This window comes from Calonectris borealis, chromosome 2 (genome assembly GCF_964195595.1).
Source record: "Calonectris borealis chromosome 2, bCalBor7.hap1.2, whole genome shotgun sequence".
Lineage (NCBI taxonomy): Eukaryota > Metazoa > Chordata > Aves > Procellariiformes > Procellariidae > Calonectris > Calonectris borealis.
Genome location: NC_134313.1, coordinates 5,550,870 through 5,572,916, shown reverse-complemented (window position 1 = coordinate 5,572,916; position 22,047 = coordinate 5,550,870). Strand labels below are relative to the sequence as shown.

At 36.1% G+C, this 22,047-nt stretch overlaps 1 protein-coding gene across 17 annotated transcripts in view; it reads right to left on the bottom strand.

Moving 5' to 3' along the window:
- The window catches only part of TRAPPC9 (trafficking protein particle complex subunit 9), a 542,043-nt gene that overhangs the window by 331,808 nt on the left and 188,188 nt on the right, over positions 1-22,047 (bottom strand). For 14 of the 17 annotated variants that reach the window (XM_075141098.1, XM_075141106.1, XM_075141108.1 and 11 more), the window contains one exon: positions 11,663-11,773. In XM_075141098.1, the coding sequence (XP_074997199.1) occupies positions 11,663-11,773 (111 nt within the window). Of the gene's footprint in view, positions 1-3,219; positions 3,245-5,715; positions 5,900-8,960; positions 9,415-11,662; positions 11,774-22,047 lie in introns of those variants that run through there. The other 3 variants (XM_075141116.1, XM_075141110.1, XM_075141111.1) reach the window with 3 other exon arrangements.

The window sequence follows — 22,047 nt, the reverse complement described above, 5'->3', positions numbered from 1 at the left end:
AGAGGTGGAAGACAGCTCTGAGCTCATCACTCACTATTTAAAGTTCGTATTCTTTTTCCACCCTGTTCATCACTTTGCATTTACTAAGACTGAAGTTCACCTACCAATTTATTACCTTGTCCTTCTGTAATTCCTCGCAGTCAGCTTCCCCCTTTACAGCCCAGAGTTTATTATTGGGGACCCTCCCAGCCCACTGTTCACTCCTCTTCCCACACAGTTTCCAAAGAGGCCCAGCCCAGATCCCAGGAGGGCTCCAATGATGACTTGATCTCTACAAGTCATTATTCACTCCTCTGTCACCTTTCTCTTAACCAATTAATAACTTTCCCTTCTTATCCCACAGCAGCTTGGATTCTCTATCAGCCTTTGGTGGGGAACTCTGCCATATGTCAATAATTATATTAATTAGATCTTCCTTACCCAGAAGCTTGTTAGCTCCTTACCAGAACTTCAATGGATTTATGAGCTACAACTTCCCGGCATAAAACCATGTTTACTCTTTCCCAATTCAGCACACTTACCCAATGCAGACGTACACAAGAAAAAAAAAAAAAGAAAGAAACCTGTAATTAACCTTCTTTATTACAAGTCATCCTCTTTCCTGAGGGTAGTCACTTAAAATTCACATATTAAATGTGGAATGTTTCCATAACGTTGGGATCTTTCATAGCCTGAAAACACTATATAAGACAAGGAGTAGTTTAAAAAAACGTATATATGGAGGCTTTAAACACACCTACCAAACTAGATAGAAATCAAAGTACTACAGGACTCAGATTTAGAGTTCCTCTCCCTCAAGTTAGAGTCCTGAGGGCCAGAAAATTAAACAACTCCAATGAACTTGTTTAAGAACTGTCTATTATTCTTTAAAAATCCAAAGCTAGAGCAGAATTCTTCATTTTTATTACAGCTGTCAACTGTAAGAAAACGAATTAGAAGCAGTATGTGTTTTCCAAAACTGAGCAAATGTGCTTCAAATGCTGCGTTGTGGACTAAGAGCATACCAAGCCAACGTGGGTAAAGCTCTCCCTTGGGGAGATCCAGCCATCGAAAGAGCAGGCTGGAGTGGAAAGACAAAGTGGTTGAAGAGGAAAGATTATGGATTTAACACCACCCCATTCCCTGCCAAGATTATACAGTTCTGTAGGGCAAATCATAAGTTGCATTCAAATTTATCAGAATATTGTTTTTAGAACATATAAACCCTTGCATTATTCCAAAGAAGGCTTCAACTTTTTGCCTACGATCCCAGTTAGTATAGCGGCATCAGGAGAAAAATAGAAAACCAAGACTCCACTTCAAACCAACTTCCGGAGACACCTTTATAACTGCAAAATGAAAACGTCATAAAAAGCAGGCTTTATATACTATAGCATTTACATAACATCTTTCAGAGATCTTTTCAGATCACTGTTGTTTTAGCTTTTGTTTCCAGTTAATGAAGGAAGAAGTAAATGGATATCAAGACTGAAGAATAAATTCAAGCTGCTGAAGCACTAATTTTAAATGACTGTTCTCTTTGAAGGAAAGACTCAAAACCCAGCTATTTTAATTATACTTTTGATCATCTAAAATAAATTAATAGGAATTGGGTATTTTCATTTCCAACTTCAGGAAATCTATGCTGTACCACCATGATCTTTTACAGAACATTAGAGAGCAGGCAGAAAGCCAAATCAGTGCAACATCAGAGTGTAACTTTAATAAATCCTTTGGCCATTAAAGCAGACGTAACTGGCAGCCACTCAAGACAATCTTCTATCATCCCATTAATGCAGTCACCATGTCACCACAGCCACAAAACACAGCAAGTGCTCCTAAATACTGATAGTACTGTAGGCTAAATTAATCTATTTATCTACAGATATCGATCAAACCAGGTGCGACCTGGCGCTGTACCTACACCCAAATGCTCACTCTTTTACTGGCAGCATGAACAAAAATGTCCTGAAATGCGTTAGGTAGCTTTTTCCCCGAAAATAAAGATGATGGTTAATTAGGAAATGGACTAAAACTATTCAGTTATCTTCGCCATTTGAACCTACGACCTCTAAAGGTTCTACACATCTAGTTACCCTTCAATCCCTATTTCCAACTCTCCAAATACTGTATTAGTGCAATTTATCAGAAAAATAAATTCCACAGCAATTTTTCGTCTGTTAGATGAACATACAAGGCACCAGGTTTTAGGTGTGAGTGAACAGAAAAAGTAATGCATCTAATCGGACCTATGAAGGAGGACTGTGCAAATACACGCTACCCCCAATAACACACTACTTAAAGTAATACATGAGTCTGGAGGCCAAAAGCTTTACCATAAACTGGCACTATGCCATCTGTAACAGCAGAAAAATAAAGGAAGAAAGGCTAAGGAAAGGAATTCGTCTTCTGGCAGGGAAAAAAAACAACAATACAGAATAGGACAAATGTTGGGAAGACAGAAAGAGTCTTAGAGGACAAAAGAAAGTGATAGAGGAACCAATTCATATGGGCACGTGCCCGTAACACTGTTGGCTTTGGGAAGAAAGAGTGAGTTTATCAATGTGTAGGTAGATTTTCAAATCAAATAATATTTTAGATTTGAAGGGACCTCTGGAGGTCATCCAGTTCAGACCCCTCACTCAAAGCAGGGCTAATCTGGAAGTCAGCCCCAAAGACTCATGTTTGCAGCACAGCAGCATGCAAGGGATACTTATTTTTTGCAACCCTGCTCCCACCCAGGCACACTGCATAGCACAGCGCAACTCCCTTCGCCTATCATGCCTTAGGCAGTGCCACATTCAACTAGATTAGAAAGAATTATGAAATAACCTCTGCAATAACAATGTTTGCAGCCTACCTTGAATTTAGACCGCAAAGCAAGTCTTACAGACATTTGGGCCGCGCCAACTATATTAGCAGAACTGCAGATATGCACCTCTCTACTTGTCTGTACTCATCTGTATGGCACCTTTTTTTACCTTGTGGTTGTCTATCCTCATTTCACTTAGTATTCCTAGGTTTCCAACTTGGACTTTACTAAAAGAAGAGAGATAGCAACAGCCTATCTCAGGTGTGCTGACCACTGAGTAGGTTCGGGACAAAACAGAAATTTTGATGAAGTTTCCATCTCACAGAAATACTGACAAACATCAGTAGAAAAAACAATGTTGATAAACACTACTTACCTTGCTCCTTCAATGTTCAGAAAGTCCACTAGAAAAAAAATAGACAACCCCCAAATTTTCCATGGCATCATTTCTTCCTGTGAATATTGGTATTTTTTATTTAATTCTAATGAGAGGACTAATGCGCAGTGAAAGGTTGATAATGTTCACCTTCATTCGCCACTTTTTTCCATCATCCATCAATGTTGAAACATGATTTTTCTAAAACCACAATAAGAATCTATTGGCTTGAATATGTGTGAATTAAGGGCAAGCACAAACCGTTTCAACTATGACTTCCTTCAGGAAGCAGTATTTTTTCCTGTTTAGCTTGTTGCTCCATTGCTATCTAACAAAAGAAACATTTATGGATTTTCTTACATTCTTACTTTTTCTTCCATGTGTCTTGCACAAAAATGAAAACTCAATTAAAAAGTATTAGCACTTCAGCCAATTTTTTTAATAGACCTGCACTTTGTCAAATGCTTCCACAAATTGCCTAGCATCCAAAAATTTCAATAAATAAATAATTTTTCCAAGTATTGAAGAAATGAAGGAAGGAAGGAAAAAGCCTGGTTTCTCTTATGGAAAAAAAGAGCTCTTTTTTTTAATAATTTCTAAATCTGAATTCTGATATCGTTATTCTGACATTTTCAAGAGAGAGCTTTTGAACCCTGCACCTCCTACAACCTGTGATCTACGTACGATTTAAGGGGAAAAGGAAGATGACTATTTTGGATTTTGAGTGATTTATAGATCATCTAAAACTAGGATAGCAAACTCGTATTACATCTGTGTGATATTTTGTATAAGGGCCAACCTATCTAGCCATGTTTATACTGTACCCTATTAAACTTAATAAACCCTGTCAGAGACAAACTTGGCCTGTATTCACAAACCTCCTGTTTCCCTAGCTGCATACACAAAATATTAGAAATAGTGCAAATTGGGTCTCCTGAGGTCAAGTCAATGTTCAAAGAGGTCAGAAAAACTGTCATGCAGGTTAGATCCAGTGAGTTAGCCACCCCCAATTTAGAAAAACAGTCAAATGGCTTAGACCTACTTTTGAAGAAGTGGGAAGAAGAGAAAGGTCTTCTGAGAAGTCATATAATACCAAAGCAGCTGTCTACCCAGCGTAGCACCCTCCAATTCATATAAGCAATACACTGAGTCTTTCAAATTAAGCTGGGAGAGGGGAGAAACACCTTACACAGACAAACCTGATAAAGGGGAAAGTGTCCATACCAGCAATTAGAGAAGACAGGTTTATTTGTGTTCCAAATATGTGTGGTTTTGACAGAAACAGAAATGCTAAATTCAAATGCAAATCATAGAAAAGAGATTCTCTTGCACATTGCCTAAAGAAATATACCATAACTACATTTTCAGAACAAAAGAATGTTATTGTACTGTGGAGGGAACAGAGAGAGGAACAGGTATCTATTCACGTATTTGTTGCTGTAAAACCTACACAGGCATTTGTTTTCCTGTCATCAGTTACAGGGACAGAACACTGGAAGAGGTCTTCCTGTTGGAAAGTGCGGCAATTGCAGGCAGGTCTTTGGCAATTCCGCTGAGGACACCTTAGAAGCAGTCAGGTTCTTTGCCTCCACTTCTCTGTGAGGGAGGCTGCTGAACAATCTGATGATGTCTGAGGCCTGGAAATCTCTTCATTTCTAGCTGTATTCATAGACAGCTCAAAGCTCCATTTTTCTTGGTGTCCTCACCTCCCTTAACCTTTAAAAGAGAGCCCTCCTCTGTCCCTGAGGAAGTCCCTGACTTCATAGAATACATTAATAATCCCTTTCAAATTTTACAGCGCTTATCAAACCAAAATCAACGTCTTCTTTATTTTCACCAGTTATCTGCATCTTCTACCATTTGATCTCCTCTTTCTTGTATACGTGTGACCAGAACTGAATGTCATAATTCTCACTTATTATTCCCTATTTCTATTTGCCTGTCCTGTTCTCAGATCACATTTGGGTTTTTGCAGTACACTTGCACTGAGGACTCGCAACCACCCTGCAATCACCCATCATGCCTTTGCACCTTACCAAAGAATCAGAACCATAGAAGAGCCAAGGTTGGAAGGGACCTCAAAAGAGCATCTGGACTAACTTTTCATGGGAAGCATGCCTCATTTCAGCACAGGAATTCCTTGAGTGCTCTAAGTATAAAGCAGTCCAAAAATGAAATTTCTCTTTCTTATTCCTTCTACTGCTCTTTATTTTTTTATTATTACGTTTATTATTTTCTCAGCCTATAATTTTTGCAGATTCTTCCTGTAACATCTCCAATTTTCGAAAAGTGTTTTGAAATAAATATTAGAACTGGATCATACTATGGATCTGACCAGTGCTAGATATAACACCCTTTCCTACCCAAACAAACATTTCCTTTTCAATTTCTTTCTTGAAAATAACTAATTATTCACTCAAAATTATGTAGTATGTTTAAAGATTGATTTGGCTATTAGTAAAAAAAGGCAAGCCTTAAAAAAATTATATGTGTATTTAACAAATGTCAAGTAAAAGACAAAATAAAAATGATTACCCTGAAAATAGCAGGTGATTTTCATATTTTAGTTAATACAACCTTTGATACTTTTTAATTTGACTTGAAGGTTTCTCAGAAACTTCCAGCTTGCCATGGACTTAACATGAAGAGCCAGGGAAAGTGCTGTGAAATTTTTTCTCTCAATGACAGCATGCAAAGCCTTAGTCATCGCAGCTTTGTCTTTAAAACATAAACTGTAACAGCAATGTAAGGAAAAAATCATTAATCTCTCATACAGACAACATGCCCTGTCATAAACAAAAGCACAAATTAAACACTGACTTGGCAGCTACGAGAAATAACAATCATGATTTACCTACACATGGACAATAAATTTATGAAGGGAACTTATGGCTTAAAAAGGGGCAGAATTCTTAATTCTCAGACCCTTTGCAAGAGGACTTATTTCAAAATGTTTTCAATATGTATGTGCATTGTTAACTAATGCTGCAGAAATTGCAGTATATCACATCACAGACTTCACAGCTCAATTAATCATCGCATTTAAATAAAATAATTAAGCAGTAGTCAATGGCCCTCATTAATAGTATGCACACAAAGGACTTTTAAAAAATTCTTTACTTTCCATGGATGAAAGAAACACCATACTGTGTGATGAGAGGTATAAAAATGAAAACAATAATTTGTTTAATTATTCTTGACTCATTAGAATTTGACAAAAAAGGTATTTAAAAATAGGTGAAGTCAATAAATACAAAAGTTGACTTATCAAAACTGAGGAAAAAAGCTTTGCTTCTGCTGACTTTAAAAAAAAAAACAACAAAACTTACTATAGTGGATATGTATTAGTAAACTCATTCATTTAACCCTATAACCCTGCTAAAAGGCAGGAACTGCCGACCCAGAAAGAAGCTTGGCAATTCTGAACTTCTGAGTGTTGACTTTGCTACTGTAGCATTTCTTTAGCCTATTTCTTCTTATGCAACTCCCAATTAAAAAAAAAAATATTCCATCATGTTATTTCACATCAGCATTCACATGGATCACCGGTACTTGTCAGAACTTGTAAATTTTGCACAAAAGCCTCTGCCATCTGAATTACCAATAAAAGGATTTCCTCATTTATGATGGCTTGTACCAGTGAAACACCTATTCAGAAGCTTCAGGGCCGTTTACTTTTCTCAAGGAAATACAACACTCAAAAAATTCTAGATTTCATTCCAGCATCTAGTAAAGAAGATATCCTCTCTGGTTAGGAAGATGCCTGAAAGATTAGAGATCCTTCACAGCTTCTTCTCCATGACTGATACCATTTGACCCTTTTTCTCCAGTCTGTTCTTACACAGGTCCTGTTTGCTCTTCATTTCTTAACTCCTCACTCCAGTCCTATTCCTGGGCAGTCCCAAGCTTTAATCCCTACGGTCCTCACACCAAGGCCAAAATAGTCTGAAAACTCTTAATGTCTAAAACTGTTGTATCTACAGCCACCAACTGGGGAGTCCCATATACATGGAAGACTTTAACAACTCAGTTGTGTTTCACCACAAGGATAAACGAGAGGATTGATCTACTCAGACCATCAGCATGATAAATCTTCCACTGACGACGATGTTTGCCAAATGCTAGACACACCGTGCACAGAATAGAAATGTAAAGGCAATGCAGGGTATGTTGTACAAAATGAGATATCCTGGGGCACATAATGAGATAACATCTATTACCATAAATTATGAAGTGATTTACGCATAAATGAGGGTTGTCATGAAATTTAATTTTAATGGTTTGATAATCAAGTAAGAAACACAATAATTACCATACCTAAGTTTTTCAATAAACTAAAATCACTGCTAGTGGCAACACTTCTTTGTAACATACATAATACAATTCCCCTCCCAGAGCTGTCTGCTATATTCTTCCATTTCAGAACAACCTGTTGAATGCCACATCACTGTGATAAACAAGTTCAGTTTTACTGCTGATTACATTCAAAACATTTCTACATTCATAGCAAAGCCCCTTCAACAGTGTGCAGTTGACTACTTCAAGAAACAGCTTTGCAGACGGGAGGCTCTGCTAGTCAAGCAAAATATCTGAAGGCTGAACTTCCCAATAGCGTATATCAGAGAACTTGTTTCCCTCATCATCACATGAAGCATATTCAACCGGATAGATTAACAAAACATGTTGACGCCGCAGTGTGGTATATCAAACATACTTGATATCAATTGAAGACATTGCCAACATCTCAGCATCACTCACTGCAGTCAGAACTTCAGTAGAGTAACTTGCCTGACAAATTTTTGCCTGGACACCAGTTGTCCAATGTATTTCCCTGTGTATATTAAAGCTTAAAAAAACTCTTGCAGATGTAAAGCCGCAAAAAATAATTTTATTTTGAATCTAGCTTTGTAATGAAACCTAACTATATTTTCAGGATTTCATCGAAGGACCCTGCAAACCCCTTGCCCCTCTCTTTTCTTCAGCATGCCACCTCACAGGAGAGGGAGGGCAAATTTCCTTTCTTTTCCTTTTCTCCTCCAAATGAGTCTTAGTTCTCTCTCCTCACCACCGCCATCTTCTGAGAACAAAAGGTCTCCAAGTAAAACATATCACTAATTGTCCCTTAATGGGACACAGAGGAACGTTTCATATCACATGACAACCAAAAAGGGGAGCATGAAGATCACTAAGTAACATCGTGGGATACAGGAAAAAAATGAAAGGCCGATCCTTTCCATTTGTGTATCCGCAGAAAATATGATAAAAGACAGAAAAATGAGTGAACAAAATAATGACTGAGCCCAAACTATCATTTCTTACTATAAAATGATAGGGAGCAAAGCATGTATTCCTCTATCCTAAAATAGAGGGAAAAGAGTGTTGCTTCTCAGAAACACTACTTACTTACATATCCGAGAACAGTTACAATGCACACACTAAATATTCCCAATCAATGGCTGAAAAATTACAGTAAATTGTAAGCTTAAGGTTTTCTGAAAGCTAAAATGATAAACTTTACTAGTCAGCAGTATAATCTTACTGTACAAAAAGGCATATGTTTTCCAGATAGTATTTTAATGGCCTAAAGGATCTCATTTTTCCTTAATAGTATAATACCATTTTTTCATACTATATGCAGTATTATTGTAAGAGTTATTATTTCCCTGCCTTTAAGTTAATTGAAGCAAACTTCACTTAAGACCTTAAAGTAAAAGGAGTGTCTAATATTCTATGCATTTGATGCATTTTACATAAACACAAATAAGACGGAGCACCAGAGCGGGCTGGAATGCACCAAATAATATGGATATTATAAGATGGATACCAGGGACTGCCCTTCATGGACTCAGCAAGATTTGGCAGTGCCAGTACTGATCTGCTGCTGATCCTAGACTTTTTTTGGCATTTCTGCTTCCATCTCCTACACGCTCCCCGTTTCCAGCTTCATAGTCAATTGTGGACCTTGGTTATAAATCAAATATGTTATGGAGAGTGCTTTAATAAGTGTAGCAGCCAGAGCGTTCCATTGCCATTCTTCATTTTACATAAAAGCAACGAAGAATCCCCTGCAAATTCCCTCTCACCAGGCACAGGAGGGCAAAACATATTCTACAGCGACAGCTCCATAATATAAAAAAGAGAAGCAACACATCAAAGACTTCCAAGTTACTTTACTTTATAAACGTACAAAGTGGGAAGCAAAGGGGCAAGCGGTAAGCAGGATGCAGCATTATCCTTCTTTGTAGGTCTGTAGGCAGAGAATATGAAAACACTTAGAGTCTCCAGCAATAAGAGCAGGAACGAAGAAAACAATTTCCTGCTATCTACACTTTGTCAGGACAGGAGATTTCAAAATGATGGTGATGAATGGAGGGACAGTAAATTACAAAAGGAAGCAAGAGTGACCAAGGCTGGCAAAAAAGTTATAATTTAAATAAAAGTGGAATGAAGAAAACATTAAGAATGAGGACGGAATCAAGAAGGTACAGCGAAGGGGAAAAAACCCTGAACTTGACTGAAGAGCCTCTCTTTAAATATTAATCAGATACTAACAAAAAATCAATGTCCAAAGATGAGAAAAAATTATAAAAGGAGAATCTAAGAGTAGGCTTTGTTAAAAAGCATTGTATATCTGGACTGAAAACACTTGGTTCAAATGCAAACTCCTGAGAACGATAGTCCTATGTTAAAAAAGAAAGACCAAAGACCATTGCTCCAAAAAAGGGGGAAGATTTCTGATTTTTTTTGTGTGTGTGTAAGATTAACAAAAGCACTTTGCTAGGAGGAGGATGCTAATTTTAAGGCCCAGTGTATGGTCTGCCTAAGTTTCTGTAGCAGATCCATCAGAATAAAAATTAAAACTCTAAGCAACATAGGAGCTATATACACATTGTTACAATTAAAAGCACTTATCATTCAAGAAATAGATAACAAATAAGTTTAGAACTGATAAAAAAACTCAGTGCAACTTCTAACCAAGCGTAAAACAATAAAATATTTTGCAGTAAGAATAAAAATCACTATTTTTAAAAGGTTTAAATACTTGCAAGAAATACACAATCTGCCTTGATAAATGACTGTTTCAAAAGACTTATTGAAAGTGTTTATATCCATTACAATATAATGATTTAAGAATATTTAAACTTAAATTATTAAATCCATAGGAAAATAAAGGTAATTCAATCAAGGAGATGCAAAGTAATTTTATAACCATATTTGTAGCATTATTCCTTTTTGTTACATATTGTCCCAAAAGTTGGGAGTGAAAAATTTCAAGGAGTTTACCAACTACAAAAATGATGGGAAATAGCAAGAGGCATAAAAACAAAATTACAAGACAGTATGTATAAGAACACGAACATTTTGGTGAGTATTTAGACTGCTTTTAAGAAAAAAAAAACAACCCAATTCTTTCTAAATGAAAGGAACAAGCACTGTATGTTACTGATATTTTTGTCCATTCCTTGATAAAGTAAAATTGAGAAAATTCAGCCTTGGTTTGAGTCAATGTATTTTCTCATGGTTGTGCTTTCAGAGTCACTAAGGCAAAAAGCATTCCAAATTTACTGCTGTTGTTACATATTCTATACTTCTTTTTGACAGTTGCATGCCTTGCAATTGATGTGTTTTTACTTTGAACTTAATATTCAGACTGAGATTTGAAGACATTAAAGTATCTCTCTTTAAATAAGTTTATTGATTGCATGATTTAAGACTGTAGCACAACTCTCCAAAAGAAGAGAACTGTGCAGATAGCGTATGACCAAATGGAAACATTTCCTTTCTCACAGTTCCATCTTTTCAATATGCAAATGGTGTCATCTAGATGTAATGATCATCTGAAGGAGACAAACCAAGCAACCTAGGGTACAGTCAGCAGTAGGAATACTATGTAGATATATTATGGCAAATAATGGTTATAGTTTGCTACAAAATGATCTTTACATCACCATAGTAGGGTTGTAAGAACCAATACACATAACAGCCTACTTAAACTAGAATATTTTTTCCAGAGATTGTGATTGCTTTTTCTTCAATTCTATTTTTCTTTCCTGCAGTTTTCTTTCTACGAAAACTGATTAAATGGCTGGAAAACTACATAAAGAAAAGACTGTTTAAAACTGGGAAAGAATAACGAACTAGTGAGATCCGGTTTTAACACCAGTACTACGTCCAGAGCACATGAAAATTATATTAAAAGATTCTACAAAAACGAGTTAAACAAAATGGGTCAATGCTATATCCATCTGTACACCTCAGAACCAACTATTTTGTATTTTGTTATTTTCAGTACTACTAGATTAATAGCCAAAATAAATTCACATGAGATATTGCTAGACCTCAGTGATGCACCTTAAAGAAAATAAAACTCTTATATTCTTTGACATGTGTACAATGCTTAAAAAGAAAAATAGGCCCCAAATATCATCAATTGTATATAAATAAATAAATAATAGGGTTAAAAACAGGGCCCTTTTAATACTGAAAGCACTTACCGCTGACATTCCCCAGCGTGCAGAATTAAATCTTCGTTATTCCTAGCACTGATGGTCAATTCATGTTCTGTAGAATTGAAGACATCAAGAAGTAGATGGCATTGCCGGGTGCTGTTCAGATGGGGGGAAAAAAGAATAGCACCATTTCAATAACACACCACAGAATTACTATACATATATCAGAATTAAAATTTATACATAAATATAAATAAATATGCATAAATATAAATATACATACATTCACATACATATGTTTTATACCCTACTCCAATTATAAAAGTATCATACTAAATAACTTTTCTTTTTTTAATAACTGGAAATTTGTTTTTTTTTTTTTACTAAAACTAGACAGAAGCGTATATCTTAAAGAGATGAAGTTCCATGGCAATTACTACCTGCACAATATTAAGCCCCATAGCATTTGATCAGCTTTATATATTCTCACTCCGCAGCTTTCAGATTCACTTCTATGGAAAAAGCCACAGTTCTTTGAGCATTCACATGAAACAGTTTTATTATTTCAAATTACCTTGACATTATCTTTTTAAGAAACAAATTTACAAGGAAAAATTTAAAACCTTGCCCAGTGTCAGGGAGTAATTCCATTTACTACTATAGCTAGTTAGTCTACAGACCAAAGCAAGCTGGCAACTGGAGTACTTTTCCATTATACCAACTACTCTGAAAGAGACAACTCTGTCCCTTCTGTAAGAAAGGCAAACACAGGCACCTCTCACAGAAAACCTTGTATTTGTCAGCTCCTATCCTTCAAATACAAATTTCCCTAGAAGCATTCAGTATAAATATACCAACCGCATTTCTGGTAACCTTAGGAAATAATACTGACAAAGCTCCAGAGAAGAAACTTTATTCCAAATTTTTATTCTTATTTATAAACTTTTCTTCCTTGTGAAACTAAGCACAAATAGCAGCATTGAATGATTATAATATAATACACATGGAAAAATATCAGAACCAGATACCAAAATGCCAAATACAATCATACAGCTGCAATAATGTTTCATCAGCCTACTCTGAAATTCAAAACTTCCTAAGAAGCTACTTAACAACAGAGAAATATCCCAGCCTTAAGCATCACTACGATTTAGCTTTAGCTATCAATGACTTTGAAGTTTAAATGCACATATAACAAAATTGGGTGACTTATTGTGAGTTACAGTATAAAGTAGTATAGCCATTGTACAAAGATTATGGATCATCTCATCCCATAGAATTGCTATCAGAATCAATAAGTAGGGAAAAGTAACTTCTATTTGGTGTCAGAAATCGAACCCACCAGCAGCATTAATTTGAGAGTGTCCACTTGAAATCAGAAGCTCCCCAAAAGGGAAGAAAGAGGAATATGTTGGTATTGAGTCATCAGAGCCATCCTTCAAAAAATATGCATATTCAAACTAAGTAAGATACAGTTGTGTGTCTAAGGCAACCAAGTATATGTATCCTATGGCATAATAATTTGCAATTAAACTCAAATGCCAGCCATTCCAAAGGCAATTAAACTCAAGAGGTGCAAGAGTTTAAGAACTGCTCTTCTAGTTTGGAAACAGGTTCTCTGGTTCAAAATACAACTCTCTTCTGAAAATCAAGAGATATCATTTTCAGAGCATATACAGGAGGAACTGTGTTGCTACTTGGCAAACCCTTGAAATGGGAACACTCTTAGGACAAGCACGGAAGGCTAAAGTTCAGGTCACAAAAGTGATAGCAATGTCACATGCACTCAGGCCCTAAATGACAAGCAAGCATTGCTTGGGGCAGTAGCATGTCTCTTAGCAAAAGTAAAAAGCAAAAGTGAGGGTGGAGGCTTTTTTGATACGTATTTTAAGGGGTTTCACTTTCTTTGGGTAAAACCTCAATGAATACTGAATATAAAGAAGAATGCATGAAGGTAGCCGAGTGCCTGAAGCAAACATGTCAAAACTCAAGAATTTATAACAAATAAGGAGTCATAACTCTTACTAGAAACTCCCTTCCTTAACAGCTCACAAGAAAGAAATAACTGGAAGGGCAGTATTTGAGTAAGTAGCTATCCTGTTACCAGTAAGGAATGAAAAAGAAAGAATAAAAAAAAAGCCTGGCTTCCATCTCATCGTTGGGAGAGTGGGACAAGACCTGTAAAGACCAGCAAACTTCTGCCTCTCCAGTAGATACGAAGTTATTATCTGCAAGAGAGACTTCTAGTGTAGACTATGTTTACAAAATTCAACATGGAAGGAATTTTTTATTTATCCCATAGCAAAACCAAACAGTTGTCTGAAATAACATTCAAACCTTGTGCAATATCTTTTGGCAGCAGAACCAAAGTTTTGTATATAACACAATTCATGCCATAAATATAAAGGACCTATACAAGCAGCAGCCCTTCTGCAGTCCTAAACACCATCATTAATACTAAAAATTCCCAAATATGAACTCTTGGACTATGCAGTGAAAATTATTCATCATCATGACATCTATTTAATCTTCTTCAAACACTACACAAAATAGACATGTAGGGGAAATAATTCTTTCCTTGTCAATTTTAAGTTAATTCTCCAGGGAAATCTTTAATGAATAAAAAACAAAGTTACAGAATTATCACAGTAGTTTGAAAACTTAGAAGAATAAAATACAGGTATAAAAGGATTGAAGGTAACATTAAGACTGTAGAAGAAGCATTAGATGTTCAGAGTAAATACAGGACAGTATCAAAGAGACTATTTGAGCAATGAAAAACAAATACAACTAAAGGTTACAAAAATATTTTAATTAAAACAGCAAGCTTGAAATACTGGAACCTGTATCCAAGTAAGGAAACCAAGACAAAGTATAAGCTCTGGAAAATTAGAAGTAACACCATAATAAATTCAAAAAGGAAAAAAGAAAACCTCAAGTTGTTAAAAAGCAATTTGCTAAAGATCTGAAAACTAGCATCAATTTTTTTTTTTTTTTAACATGCCACAATCAGTAGTACTGCATAGACCTGATGATGCTGAGTTACGATCTGGGTGAAAGTGGAAGTTCCAGGAAAAAAAAGAATTAGCAAGAAAGCCAAATTACATCAATTTTCACTACAGGTGAACTTAGAGAAGGCCGTCCTTTGAGAGACAGGAATTAAAGAACCTGTCTCAAAGTGTCAATAAATGAGATTTGAGAGGCAAATTATAACCATGCAAGTGTGATAAAGGAACTCCAACATGACTTTGCTGAACTACTACGTGTAAGTCCAGTCAGCAATCTGTTGCTTAAACTAAGCTCCGTATCAGAGAAATTTCCAATGTCATATTGTTTTAAGGATTTTAAGGCAATGGAATAAATCTTAGACCATTAACCCTGGCCTCCATACTAGGTAAATTAATTTAAAAAAAAAAAAGTATGTAAGCTTTTAAAAACTTAAAACACTCAAAATAATAAATGGATCTAAAGATGATTAAATTATATACCATAATGGCCTACTGAAATTTTTGGCTGAGAAATACCAGACATAAGCCACTGATTCCTGGAACTGGGAAAGATTATCCCACACTTACCCAATTTCTTCTTACTTTTCCAAACCATATAAGAGTTTACACTAAATGTTTAGTGGATTGGGGAGGGAGGTACAGGGTGAGTTACTGGGGAAAAAATCCACTTTAAGTGGATTTTGAGTCCTCTAAGTCTAGTTAAGTAGAAGTTAGTTACCATTCATCCCAGAGAAGGCGGAGAACTCCATCTTCAACATTTCACATAATGTGCAGGGACATCAATGGCTTCCCAGTTAGAGGTTCTGGGTCACTTTGTAGTTACCAACTCCTTTTTAAATTTTGGGTCAAACACATCTAAAATAAGTCAGTTTGTGTCTGGGTGTTTTGGTTTTATGGGTTTTTTTCCCTCCAGAACATCTATTGAGATAGCATGGTATCATAACACATTAACACATGCAAAATTAAACTGTCATCTAGTTTTATTCCATATACTCATGGACTTACAAGCATTTAAGAAAATAATATGAATTAGTACAGAGTTTCCCATTTCTGCAAAACCCGAATAATCCACTCTTCATGGATTATTCTGGAAGATACAGGACAGAAATACACTATTGCACCACAAAAACCTCAACTCTCATATATCCACATTTCTATCTCCTCATCATACACCCCCCAAACTATCCACAGCTTTCTCACCCGTCCATCAACCGCAGTGGGCAGCGCAATGTTTGTGGCTGGCCCTGAGCTCATCCATGCCAACTGGCACAGGGAACAGAGCAGGTAACTGCTGAGCCCCTGCTTCTGCCTTTCCTCACTGGGACATAAATTAGGATATCTCTTCTCTGTCCAGTCACCAATCTGCAGCTATATATTTAACCTTTCCCTGAAGCTGCAATTAGTCAAAATTTACCTAGGGAAGAGGGGGAAACAGTTAGAGTGAACATATAAATTTCATTTCCCTAGGAAATAAAATATAAAATTATCCAGAAAAATACAGCAGACACCACAAATACAACATCTGTCTTTTCTGAACGGAATGATATACAAATTATTGCATTATGTTAAAAGTCCAAATTAAATGAAGATGAATTAAAACTGTACTGGACTGTATATAGACGCTAGGATAAAGAACAAAAGTTCTTGAAAGGGTTTTAGTCTTCTTTTCATCTGTCATTTCGACTGCTAATGGAAAGGAAATAAGCCTGGGTCAAACAAACAGTTTCAGAGCCTAAGTGGAAGAATACTAAAATTCACAACATGCAAACATTTTCCATTTCAATGATCTTCCTTATGTCCATCTTGTCCTTGATGTTTCCTTTAGAAAAATCTGCCATAAATTTCATGTTCAAGATTTTCTTTTACAAGTAACACAAAAGTCTATACATCAGAAGATTGTACAGGTAAAAATTAGAATTACAAGGAAACATTTTCAGTTGATTGATTTATAATCTGAAGGTCTCAGAATAACATGCAAATTTAAGTCAATACTCATTTCAAACAATAAAAAATAAGAATTCTTTTTTTTTATTAAAAATTGAGTTAATTCAACAGCGTCTTGAAGATTTATTGTATAAATTAATTTCTGTTATCCCCTATTGCAGAATTCAGGATATAACACAAACAAAAATTAGTGATGTGATGAATCATGCGGTGTTTTTAAAATCTTACAATACCAGTTATGATTCCAAAAATAGTCACAAAACTGGGGCCATGGGAGATTAAGGCAAGAGACAATTACACTAGAAATTTCTTTCAGGGGTATTGCGATTACTATTCCAATGCACTCTGAAATGACAGCAGAGGATATTCTTCAGTAACATTTAACACAGTATTAAAAACCAGATGCAGCTGCCATGCTCTAATGACAGCTCACTTCAGTGAATAATCTTATTGCAGTTCTGATTCTAGCTTAGTTTTAAAGTCAGTTTAAACAAGAAATGCTCAGGGGGGTTTGGCAAGTTATCTACATCCTGACTCAGCTCAGTCTCCCCATCAACTGAAATCATGGAGTGTTTTCACATCCACGCTTTTTTCTGCTTCTTTTCCGTTTTCTTTAAACAGGCATCTCTACTCAAAAAGAGACATCAGAAAGTGAAGAGAAGCATTGGCAATGACGACAGGCAATGGCATGCCAGATGACAACCCTATTCTCCAAAATCCACTGACAAACACAAAGAGCAACATAGCAAAACAACAATCTAGAGCATCTTTGTTGATGCTATTGTGTTTTCAATAGGGGTTCTTTAATTCAATTTTATTTTTACTAAATTCTCTAAAAATTAAGCTTTCAAGACTCACTTTAGATGACTAAATCAGATTATCAATCTTACTGTTAAAAGGTCTTTTCAAATATTCCAAGAACTGTCCTCATCCGACTTCTCCCAGTTGTAAACCTTTTCAATTATGCTAAATATTCCCAGCATATCTATAAATATTTGCAGATTTATGTTCTCACGTCTTCATGTGCCAAACCATACATATTTAACATTTTGATCTCAAAAATTAATTCTCTCAATCTGTAAGCTACTTTTTGCTGCTCTTCCATGAACCCTCTGCAACATGCAACATTATACCACTAGCAGAGTTTAAGGTTAGCAAGATGATTTAACTGTTGGATGTAACCTCCCATGTGTCATGGGTTCCCACTCGGTGGAATCTATATTGAGCTCAGTGGTGTGTTTATAGATAAATAATGTATTCTAGAAAGACATCCAGTCCTGAGAACATTAAAAAATGGTTATTAAACCCATTCCTTGACAGATTTTTCCAATGGTTATTATGTCTAATCGATCAAAATGAGAGCTTTATTTGTAGTTAAATTTGCCTGGTTTCCATTTTGACTATTTTTCATTAACAAAACAGTGAATTTAATACTAATTATTTTCTCCATGTAGAAACAGCCATCCATTTTAAACAGGTCATATCTTAGCCTTCCTCCAAACTAAACGGATCACTCTTCAAGCACCCAACCAAGAGTCTTTCTCCACCCCTCAAAGCTCTATGACATTTGAACATTGAAATATTGAGAAACAGAAGACTCACAACAGCTGCCTGTCAGTAGGTAGATGATTCTTATTCTGAATGTAGCAAATGTGAACATTTAATTTAAAAACTCAGCTACAATAAACCAAGAAGTGTTTCCGAAAATGCTACAGAACTTTTCTATTGCCTAACAAAAATGTTTGTTAGAACATGGCCAAAGAAACATGCTGTTTACTCTTTCCCTTGTATGATCAGGATTTCTAACCCAAACCTGACATGGCTGAAGAGGCTGTGTTGCAATTTATTGTAGTGAAAATGTGGGCAACCCTGGAAACTGGAATGGAAATTCTGAAAATTATGTCTGATTTCATTAAGACCCAAAGTTCTACCCACCAAACTGAGGATCTCCTGAGAACCTCAACATAGTCAAGATTGTTGTTTTTCAGTCTCCAAACACTTTGGGGAAACCAAGTTGGAAAAACTAGATCCTAACATTAAATACAAAACAATGAAAGGTCTTAGATTAGGGAGCACACTGCGGGCTTTATTATGATCTGATGCCTTCTTTACAGAACTAAACATTTCAATAAATGATATACATTAATGGTACAAAGGAAAATTAACTTGAACCTACAGTTAGATGAACTGACACTTTGAATTTAACAATGTCAGACCTGCTGCAGTTCCTTTTTTTTTCTCTGACTCAATTACAAGAACAGAGTGTAGGCCTCTGCACTTGCCAAAAGAGATCTGCAGCTGATGTCTCGTCAGCTGTACAGTGGTTTTAAGATAGGAAGAAAACTCCGCCGCTTCAAAAAAATTAAAAAATTTACCTTGTTCACCACCTTGAATTTGTAGAATTTACAGGTAAGAATATTCTTACATATCTGGCTTCTGAACTTTGCCCAAAAGTGAAGGAAGCATCCCTGTTGCACTGCAGATTGACTTCATCTACAAATTCAGACCATCTCGCCACCTTTGTAATAAGCTAGACCAAGATTTTCCAACCTTTGCAGATGGCTCTTATTTAACACAATTTTGTACTGATGGCATAATGGCAAGGGACACCAGGAGACCAACAGGCACCTCACAGCATGCAGAGCATGCCTTACTTGAATTCTTAGCAAACGTGTGGAGTGAAGCAGTATTTTTTCTGGCATTTTTTCATGCTCTCTGCTCTTTGATAAAGGCTATAAGGAAGGACATTCAGTGCCCACCAAAATTGGCAGATAATGCCTTTGAGAGAATCAACACATATAAAGGATATCGTTCAAGACAATCTAGCTAGCACAAGATTCAACAGCAGATTTTTCTTAGAGTTAACAGTATGTCAGAATGAAGAGGTATATCACATGAAACTGCCAGCAGAACATTTCCCTTACACTGAACCATTAGCATCAGATCTCTGCTAGCAGTCTATAATCTGCTGGTAACTGAACTGTTTTGAGGCCTGGAATCACACCAGTGGTTTTGGGGCTAAGACATGATAAGGAATCAATTAGCATGGTATACTCAATTACAGAAGACAATGAATACAATTTTACTATATAGATTTATCTACATTTTATGGTAAATAAACAGTCAAGCAAGCAGATCCCTGAAGCCCTTTAAGACTTCAGTGATCTGCAGGTCAGTGAGCTGTAGGTCACACTGCGAAAACTTTCAACATTAACTCATTATCTCTTATACCCTATATCTGGGCTGCTTTAAACACCTTGATTAGGCATCACGGGATAATCATCTCCAGGCAAGCGCAAACAAGCAGAATCAAGGATTACAGGTAACATGATCAGAGGCAAACAATTTCCCAGCACAAGGCTGTTCTGCCAGTCTTTTCGGATGCAGGCATAGGTTGATATACCCAGTGAAAAACCTCGGAGCAGATTACGTCCGTTTACTGACAGAGCATCATCTCTTCCGACAGGAGAGCTGCTTTCTGAATCAGAATTAGGCAACAGATTAGGCACTGCAGCATGTCAAGGGCTGCATCAAGCTAACCACGGATGCCTCTACAGACCAGCACAGATAAAGGTTAAAAGGACCTCTTGTCAGGATTAAACACATCTTAAGATATAGTGAAGATGCAGTTAATGAAAATTCTCCCGATATAGCAGAAACCGGTGCATGAGTGGAAGACATAATTTTGGCTAGATATTTAGAAAAACAAAAAACAAACCCAAATCCCCAGCTGTTTCAGTGATATTTCCCATGCATATCTGCTCAGGCAGCTAAATAAAAGAAATACCAATTAAGTTTGGAAGACTTTTACATAAACCATAATCTTTATGTTACAACTGGGGGGAAAAAAGTTATTTCATTAACATTTTTCCTGTTTTTTTTTAGTAAAGGCCTAAGGGAAGAATCAATGTTCAAAGTTTTTTATTTTGCTATGACTTTTTAAGCCCAGCAGCTAGTGGGGGCTTGTTCCTTGCTTTTGTTGAGATAAAATGTAAAATAAAAACAACAAAAACATAAAAGAAAGGGAAAAAATTTAATCCAGAAAATGCAAGCAATGGTAATTTTCATTCTGAAATGACAGCTGAGAAGGTAAATTATAAAATACAGTTACTCATAATGACTAAACAAAAATAGCTCAGCGTCTCAGAGAATTTAAGCAATGAAATCTCAGCTGTAAATCAAAAGGAAATCAGATTCAAGATTTTAACAGAGCAAATAAAAGTACAAAATTTGACTTATAATTTGCTGTCATTGAGTCTCAGATATTGGCAGAGATGATCAACAGTCAAAAACCAATCTTTTTTTCATTTAATGATAAATAGTTATCCTTAGATTGGAAGATGACATATTTCTGCTATTTTTCACTCTAAAACAGAGTATCGAATGACACATGACTTCTTCTGATGGAGAGTCAACACGGGGAAACACAGGAGTAAAGGAATGGTGTTACTGATCACTGAAGCTAATAGTATAGAACAAACAGCAAGAGATAAGAGCACTTAAAAACAAAAGGCATTCATGACTTAGCAGACAATATATATACCTAATGTAACAAAAAAAGATTTGAATAGCCTTTTGACAGGTCTTACAATAAAACATTTATGAAAGAAATTTAAATATTACAGTATTTCCCCCCAACTCAGTAAAGCTTTTTGGTACCGTAATTAAAAGCAGTCACACCTTTAACTACATCTCCAGTCCGCAAATCACTTAAAATAAAATTTCCACTGACTTAAATGCTGATCGGTATGATAAACAGGCAAAGAATGAAGCAAATGCATACAATATGAGCTGAAACACTTGGCTGAATTGGAGCCACTATATATAGCACCTGCTGCTATAAGACTTGTGAAACTGTACACAGCTGAACAACGCAGAAACTCTACCTTTGAATTAGCACCTCAATCTATTTTTAAAGATTTCAGGATTAAATACTTTCCTCACATAGTAAATTCCTGAGAATAGATTGACAAGGCAGGGGTAGGATAACCTTGTCTTACACAAAACACAGCTGGGGAAACCCAGCACAAAAAGCCAGCTTACCAACAAGAGAGTTTCAAAGAAAAGCATCATGTTGTATTTGAAGCTTTTATGGAAGGCTCACAGCTTCACACCCAAGCTGCTCTGTGACTATAGGAGAGTAATTGCAGTGAACCAAAGAGCAGTCGTGCCATCCATTTAAAAGTATACATAGACAGAGTACAAAAGACATTTTTGACACTGAATGAAGAGGACCATGCATGCAAATAATAAATGCAAACTGAGTATTTTAACCTTTATAATGAATCTTCTTGAAAACTATTTAAAGTAGGTGCTGTGGTACTTCCAGGTTGATAAAGAGAGACCACTTATTAACCTTGAAAACCTTACGAAGGCCTAAGAATGTGCCGTTGCAGGGATGAAATTCTGAACATCGTTAATAAGATTCCTGGGATTTTGCAAACAGCTGTTCTGGATACTGTGTTCTGACTTCGCAGG